This window comes from Pogonomyrmex barbatus, unplaced genomic scaffold (genome assembly GCF_055798465.1).
Source record: "Pogonomyrmex barbatus isolate J1 unplaced genomic scaffold, ASM5579846v1 scaffold18, whole genome shotgun sequence".
In the NCBI taxonomy this organism is placed as follows: domain Eukaryota; kingdom Metazoa; phylum Arthropoda; class Insecta; order Hymenoptera; family Formicidae; genus Pogonomyrmex; species Pogonomyrmex barbatus.
Window position 1 is genome coordinate 4,271,512 of NW_028297114.1, and position 8,903 is coordinate 4,280,414.

Here is an 8,903-nt window from a genome sequence, read left to right on the forward strand (position 1 = left end):
ATAAAATTGATTATTCTTCTTTTCACTGCAATTTTATTGAATTATAACAGAAAACAAGAAATTATAAGTTTTTTCTCACATATAAATTGATTTATCATTTATGATTAATCATATAAATTACCAAAAATATTTTTATTCTATATTAATATACATAAAATTCTGTTTTGTATATTTTTATATTTTGTATCTTCAACGAAAATGGATATTGTAATGAAATATTAAAAGTCATACATATTTTTTAATTTACAAACTAACTTAAGTTTAATAATTTCATCAATTTATATTATTAGATACAACTAATAGCATGAAAAAAAAATTACTATTAAAAGTTTATATATTTTATAAAAATAAATTAACCTATATTTCTCATGTGTTATCCTAATATAGCTATAATAAAGAAATAAAAACTTCGACTAAATTAAGAAAGACCCAAGTTAAAGTTTTGCTAAGTCACAAGGACATGAAAATAAGAAATATGATATATAAACAAAATCAATTTATTACATCAGTATAACGTAGAAAATAATCTTACATTTTTATATCAAAGAATAATAGAATGCAAAATTTGGCAACTATATTACAACTTAAAGACGGAATATAGCAGAAAATAAATTTATATCTTGTATTTGTCAGGCTTATATTGAAAAATTATTCTTTTTAAAGAGCTTCTCTCTATTGAGAAGCATGTAAACTACAAAATTATCACACAAGAAATACGATTCATTTTCTGCTTTATATTGTCTATATTTTTATGTATAATATTCTACATATTAATTCTACCTGTCCAATATATGTTTATCGAAACATCTAATTCCTTGGTTCACCTTCTGATATTGAAATGTGCTGGAAAGACCATCTCGTACCTGCATATGCTCGACGTTATATGTGTAACTCGATTTCTGTAATTCCCTATTTTTGAACTGGCCAATATCACTCTTCTCAATATTATAATATCTTACCTGTTGTCGAGCATAATCTTCTCGCTCATTTAACCGATTTGTACGTTTACGTCGTTGATTATTAATATCATGATCTCGATTTACAAATAATTCTGGCTTAGAATCAATCAGATTTTGTATCTTACACAAATCCACACTTACTTTGAGGCCAGAATCATTGTTATATTTTGTACTAATCTCATTATTATGATATACGGTATTTTCCTGAAATGCCGTATATCGAATAAATTTTTTATTGCATGTATCAATCTGTTTATTTAAAATACTATGTTCGTTAAATCTCGTAATGTTCGAGATTTCTCGGTTATTAACTCTCGGTCTCATTACATGCATATTGTCTAAATGTTTATAACCGTTCTGCAATGTTGGAGAATCGTGTGTGTGATTGTTGTCGATTTTATCGTCAGAATGTCGATTTGTCGAAATAGTGACATCATCTTGCGATATTTTTTCAACATTTTTATTCATTTTAACAACGTCCAAATCAAAATCAACACTGTGTACTATCCTATTAGTTTCTTTACAAAATAGTCGAGCACTGGATCTCTCTTCCACAGGTATTACGCTATGTCCATATGTTTGTTTATACTGTTGCACGCTTTCTAAATTGACTTGCGGACTCTGACAATCATTCGAAACATGTGTTACGTCATTCGTATCATTATCTACATTCGTATTACAAATTGTTCGATTTACACTTAAATTATCACTAAAAACGAGACATGTCTCACTGTCATTCTCATCACAGGAATGGTCACTTGTACTCGCTGTGTCATCAATACTGTTCGTTAAATTTACATTCCCAAAATTATTGGTACGCAACATTTTGGATTTAATTGGATCTAAATTCTCTTTCGCATCGTCGCAATCACGCGCCACATAATTGACGCACGTGCTTTTATCGTTAATTAAAAAATTATCATTTTTCGAAAAGCGAAGCTTGTCAAAACATTGTTCTTCAATCGAAGTGCTGTCGACGTAATCCGAACTGCACGAAGCTTCATCCCGCGTACGAGACGCAATGGTAGACGATTGTTTCAGCTCTCGTGATATCGATATGTCTGCCGATTGATTCTTATTCTTTTTGGGATTCTTCGTCGGGATATTTACAGAGAATGTATCGTACAAGATCATCTGGGCAATACAAATATACAAATATAATTAAATCACCGCATGACAAATAATAATAATTTGTGAATCAAGTCTATGTCTATGAATTATACCTGAACATTGTTTGATTCGCTGACTCGAAATTTGAGGTCGTGTAAATTCACGTAACGCGATATCAATCTAGGTTGATGACAGGTGTTGAGGTTGTTGGTGACTCGGGGGAAGACGCTATAGGTTGTATTCTGGAAGGCAATATTCTGGTCGCCGACCACACTATATAACAAATTAATATTAATGTTAATATCCAAGAATTCGTCATTCATATAAATATTGTTATTTCAACCTATATTTTATTTTTATTCTCTTTTATTTCGCAGTTTTTTTTTCGTACATAGACAATAATGATAGAATATCACGAATCTAAATTATCGCTATCTTGTAATTACTTGTAACTTAAAAAACTAAAGCTAAACTAACTTGTAACTTAAAAGTCAGCAGTAATCACAAGCGAGCAATCACAGCAGCCTATTAACGAAGTAACTTGCAATAGACATCAAAGCCTATTTAAAAATTTGCTAACAGAAAGAAATATGAACAATACTTTACATATATAAATTAAAAAATAAAGAGATTATTAAGTGTCTAAGATTCTGTTTACCAAACTTTGCCTGTATTTCTATTACTGAATATATATTTTCGGCTTATATAAGATAGTATATTGAATGTTTAAGAATTTGTGTTTGATAAACTCACCTCCTATGGGAGTCACTGGTTGAGTCGTCCTTCTCAGAAGCAATCTCCGCAGGACTGGTGCCTGCATCCCCGTCACACTGTTAGAATCGCAAGATAGAGAGAAGGTACGGGGAAATTTATTTGCAACATATTCCCCGCACCGTGCTTCTCACCAAAACCAATGTACTTTAACTTTACATTAACAATCAAAAACCCGGGCTTTTCATAAAGTCAATAAAGGGTTTTCACAAAAAAAATTTTGTAACGTTTGTCATACTAGAGAAATTTGTGCAAATTTTTTGTGCAAGTCTCTTAAGTATTTTCTCAATTATTTTATTAGTTATTCTGAATCTTGTAGACTGTTTAACATTACAAGTTTCAAAATTTCTAGTGAGTTACTTACATGAGCGGTGGAACTTGAGGAACTATTGCCAAGACTGGGTGTACCAGCAGATAAATTCGCCGTCAAAACGATTCCTTGTTCATTCAATACTCTTGTTTCATTGTTATTCACAGACGTAGTTACTTTAGTCATCTTTGATTGATTTACAAACATATTGTGGTTATCAAGATTATTAAGCACAGTAGTACTATCTGTCATTTGCGGTAAGTTGATGCTACTTGAGGATATAACACATGTATTGCCATTATCAACTTTTCCTGCACTCGAATCAACTGCAATATTCGGATTTGACATTTGTTGAAGATAAAATTTGTCGGTCGATGGTGATTGCATATAAAATTGATTGTTTTTGACAAAGGATATATATTTCGCTGTATTTCCCTGTGCTTTTTCGTTGCCCTGTTGTATGTTAAAGATCGTATTGTTCCCGTTTAGATAACATGTTCCAGTCCGATTTGTGTTTCTTACATCATCCATCTTGTGCAATGATGTGGACTGAATGGGAAAGATATTTTTTTCAATATTATTTAATGGGAGATAGGAAGCATCCTTTGATGCCATGGATATGCATTTCGAGAAGCTTTTGTCATCATTGTTAATCTCACTGGATTTGGATGTAGATACACTTACGCTTTGCTGTTGTGTGTTCGTACTAGGTGCGACAATAACATTACAAGCTACAGCACCAGTTTGCATTCCTTTGTCAAAATTATTTCCCTTGATTTTCTTGCAATTGTTAGTCACGTCATTTGCTAAAAAAATTTAATATAATGTTATTAATTACTATACATATGAACTTTTAATTTTCTTTTCTCAAATTACCTTCTTCGTGCATACTACGTTTTGTAGATGAAGACATAACAAATTGCTCCAACGTTTTATTCGTGGAAAGAGATGAAATGTTAGTAGTATCTTTACATGAAGCAGTGTTCACACATACAATATCAGGTACACTCTCGAACACTTCAGGTGGAAGAGAAGTAACATTAGTAATTTTGATATTCATCACAGGCATTTCGTTTGTATCTATCGCGTTCATTTCTTCCAAATCGTTACTATTCGAACTAAACAAATCTATCGTGGATTCTCGTGGCGCCCCTACATCAGATTCATTTAAGATAATAGATTTATTTTTATTCGATGTCTCTGATTCTGAATTTGATTGAATATTATTTTTCGATAAATTAGTAATCGCTGTATTTTGATTTTTAAATATTGCAGAATCATCTAACGATGTTTTTAACAATTGTTTTGATGGTGATGTGCATAGAATAGGTGAGTCGTCTGATTGCTGTACTAAAGATGAAGATGAAAGATCTTTTTTTTGTTGTAACGTGATAAACTATAACAGAAATAAATGAAATATTATAAGCAATATATTTGCGACGACGCATATGATTAGTAAAAATTTGATACTTTTAAATATTTTTTGAATTAATGTTCTTTACCTCCACTTCATCGTCATCGCTTTCAATTGTGATAACATCTGTCTCCTGTCGAGTCAGTTGAGATTTTTCGTTGTTATTAGACAACTTATCTTCTTCCGAAGAGCTATTTTTACTTTTTTGTTGAAGAATATTTTCTTTACATTTTTGTTGAGGAGTATTTTCTTTACTGGTCGACGGTTCTTTCTTCTCATTGTCATTATTAGATGATTTGTTTTGTGTATCTTCTAGATTAGTTTCGATAGTTATGTTCTTCTTGGCATTAGTCAATTCCAATCTGTTAAATAAAATAAAAACAAACAATTGAAATAGATAATATTGGAATATTCGCTGTTACAATTATCATCATTATTGTTAATTATTCGTCTGTTCAATAACCTTAGCTTGTTTATTTGCTGCTGTAATTTAAAAGATCGTGGTCCAGGTCGTAATAAAACAGATTCGTCCAGATTGATCTTTGAAGAAGTGGAACTTGAATTAAAAGTAGGCAATGGACACGACATAGGGAATTCAGTTCCCACAGAAATATCCGTATCACTGTCTAAATCTGAATCTGAATTTGAATCCGAATCTAAATCTGGATCAGAATCTCTACCAGAACTAAAAATAAGAAAGTTATATTAATTATAATATAAACGTTAAATATTAAAATTTGATCATTACAAATCAAGATAAATATTTTAGAAACTTTTATGATACGTACCCCTCTATTATAGAAGCCAATTTTGCATATTCGTTATTTTGAGCGTTACCTTGATGAGAAAAAATACACAAAATTATAAGTGCCATAATTGTATTTTTTTTACAAAAATTTTATAAAATACTTACGTAATATGGAAGTACATTCGTCGCATTCCCACACCGGATTGGCCCATTTTAATTGTCCACAAGCCATATGAATACCTTGCGAACCGCAAGTCCGACATAATGATAATTCCCATTTACTGTACATTTAGAAAAATCGTATACTTCTCGCATTGTATATACATTTTAATGTATCATAAGTATTACTTACGCATTATTACTTGTATATTTCCTTCCTTTTGGACAAAGACATTTCACTGCATCACATTGATTGTGCCTATATAAAAGTTCTTCAAATGCATTCGGTACTAATTCCCATGAAGCATCTCTAATTACATGAAAAGGAAATGAAAAATTTTATAATACTAATTATCAATAATACTAAATATTAATAATTAGTGTTAAATTAAAAATAACATTTTCTATGTATTTATGATTTTAAATTAACAACTGACATTCACAAAACTTGAAAAGAAATAAAGAAATAAAGAAAGCGGCCAAATTTGGTTCTTTCTATACTTACTGGCTCGGTACAAAAATGCCATACTCAAGCATAGCTTTCTGAAAATCTTTCTTATTATTACATAAAGGACACTTGAAAAAATATCCTGCACTTGATGCAAGTTGCTGAAATAAAAAAAAAAATTATCTTTTGTTATTCATATACATATCTACACATATATGTATATGTATATGCATGTATATATTGTCTATGTATATTATATGCAGTATTCATACCATAAATAAAATATTTTAAAAAATTGACATATCAACAATTTAAAGTGAAATTAATATGCATCATGTTAAGTAGAGATTTTTCATAAGTAAAACTATTGTTAAGATTAACCTGAACACAATTGCGATGAAACCATGCATCTTTTTTACAACAGGGAGCCCATAATGTTTTTATAAAATCATCCGTATTAACCTTATCATAACAAATGTAACATAATACATTATCTACTGAACAAATCTGTTTCAAAATTTTATCATCGATTTTTTGTTTTGGTCTATGATTTATGCAATATGATCTGAAACATACCAATTATAAATTATTCAATCACAACAGTCACATCAGTCAGCCATTTTTTCTTTTCTTTTGATATCCACTCTTTACCTGAATTCACCAAAAAACTGATGCAAGGATCCTGCCTTCAAACCACAGGGGAAGTGAAAGATCCGTTTGCATCTTACATTACAACAACCTAAGGTAGCACCAATCTTTTTGCAGTATGAGCATACCTAGAACCGTCAAGATCTGACTTGTCAAAGTATTCATTAAGTTTGACAAATCCAAAACAATTATTTGTAAAATTATTTGTAATTATTTGTAAGATAAAGGTATATAAGAGCTTATATGCTTTTAATAAAACTAGTATTATACCAATTCAAGAGAAACATTTCAGAAACAGAACCTATATAAAAAAATTCAAATTTTTTGCAGACTTTTATCAGCATCAAAACTAAAGAGAACTTAGCACTCAGATGTTCAATTTATAAGAAAATATACTACATATCAATAAACAGTGCTGATTCTTATTGGCTTTCATCTCTTATTTATTAATTTGAATTTCAAGAGTCTTCATAATTTATTTGTATTTATTCTTATAATTAAACATCAAGATTCAGCCATGATCAAATATGTTCATCTTGTATATTTCTTAAAAAACGTGTGTCTTAAAAAAATGTTGTCAATTCATAAATCTTTAGATATTAGTATGCTACTTCAGATGTACCAATCTCTTTCCCCTGCGAAGTTCCTTTTGTATATCTTCTGTTAGAAATCCGAGTATTCCCTCATCATCCTTCCCCTTCTGTTCCATATTCGAGGATAAGAGCTAAAAGAAAATTAATAAAAATATATAGCAATATATGTAACAATAACAAAAAGAAAACAAATCTTGAAGATCACCAATCTCTTCAATATTTATCAATGTCTCTTGATTTGCTTATTAGCATCAAGATTAAAGAAAATTCAGAAGATATATTCTGACCAAGAAAATATTACACTATATACCAATAATAACAATTCTAATTCTTATAAATTTTTATCTCTTATTAACCAATTTGAATTTAAATTTGGACACTTTGTGTTTAATAATGTAACAAGAGATAGAATATAAGTGAAATTTACATGACATAAAGACTTACCAAACAGTAGTAATGCGTGACGATCCCATTGTGCTCGTAGATCTTTCCATATTCCAATTCGTTGTCATCTGACAGATTACAAAAGGAACAGACCTTGGCAGGAGACGAGCTCTTGGTGGACATCGCGTCTGAATAATGGAAAATCACAAAACGTCAATGGTCAAAACGAAAGTGCAACGACTTACGGCAATCGGTCGTGACGAACGCGAGTATCACGAGCTTCTCACTCACGCGAGTCGCGACGAGATCGACGAACGAACAGCGGCGGTCATGGTCGCGTGAACGTGAGATAAACGCGCGCGAACTTCTGTAAGCGTTCACTTTTACCAACGTAGATTAACTTTAATCTCAATTCAACTCTTATATCCATTTTTATCACTGTAGATTAATTTTAAACTTGATAAATCTATTTTTTTCTAATTTTGGATGAATTATATCCATTTCCATTTCCGATGTGGATTGAATTTAATCTTAGTTTAAATCTTCATCTTTTTCCAATATTTCGAATTAGAAAAAGAAAAGCAAGTTAAATCGAGATTAAAATTAATCTACATTGACAGAAATGGGCATTAAAAAAACAAGAAGAGCGAGTTAAATCGAGATTAAAGTTAATCTACATCGGTAGAAGTGAGTGTTACTCAACTACTATTTTTTACTCTTTAATCTTTTTTTTTTTGGTTAGAAAAATTAGATAATCGAATCCCAAAGTTCACTCGATGAACTCGTCGGTGTTGTATACGAAAAGATAATCACATCGCGTCATAAGCGCTATAATTTGCATCACTGTATGTTACGACTCTCGCAATAAAATGCCTCGGAAGGGAAAATCATAAATATCAATTTTCCGAACCTGTTTAAATACAGCACCGATGCGATCGTCGTCAAAGCCGTCGATTGGGACGGCAACCGAAGCGCATCTACCCAAATCATCCGCGGACCAACGATGAGCCAGCACTACACGCGAGATTACCCCTGCCCCTACGCGGGGGAGGGGCGGGATTCCTGTCTCCCGACAGAAAATGCCTCCCGAATATCCTTATCAGATTTCTCTCTTCATTCGGACGAACTTGCAATCTTTCAAATATTTATACACATGACGTGTACAAACTTGCGTCCATTTGGAGGGAAAATGAAGGAGAAAGAAACTGCTGATTACTTGTTTCTGATTGGTTGAGCATGTGTTATGGCACCGATAATATATTATCAAAGATCGCCGACCCTGGTCACTACAAGGGCTTCGACGGTCCGGAGAGTAATTGAAGAGTAACGATATAAATCGATATAAATTTATAAATTTAG

General features: G+C 31.3%; 1 protein-coding gene across 3 annotated transcripts; it reads right to left on the minus strand.

The window, feature by feature from the left end:
• Positions 1–481: 481 nt before the first annotated feature.
• On the minus strand, positions 482–8,813 carry LOC105431715 (uncharacterized). Of its 3 annotated transcripts, none has more exons than XM_011646109.2 (17): positions 8,455–8,813; positions 7,605–7,732; positions 7,190–7,291; positions 6,571–6,695; positions 6,301–6,484; positions 5,977–6,080; positions 5,665–5,781; positions 5,478–5,593; positions 5,353–5,401; positions 5,028–5,249; positions 4,653–4,926; positions 4,027–4,546; positions 3,835–3,956; positions 3,205–3,699; positions 2,823–2,899; positions 2,183–2,342; positions 482–2,093 (listed from the first exon to the last, which is right to left on the minus strand). In XM_011646109.2, exons 2-17 carry the CDS (start codon positions 7,725–7,727, stop codon positions 777–779), a joined length of 4,107 nt encoding a protein of 1,368 aa, XP_011644411.2. In that variant the 5' UTR covers positions 7,728–7,732; positions 8,455–8,813; the 3' UTR covers positions 482–776. The 3 variants fall into 3 exon arrangements, 2 of the variants coding, with proteins under 2 accessions (XP_011644411.2, XP_011644410.2); XM_011646108.3 differs by lacking the exon at positions 8,455–8,813 and adding an exon at positions 7,790–8,044; XR_016138838.1 differs by having other exon boundaries at positions 2,032–2,093; positions 2,823–2,883.
• Between the last annotated feature and the right edge of the window lie 90 nt (positions 8,814–8,903).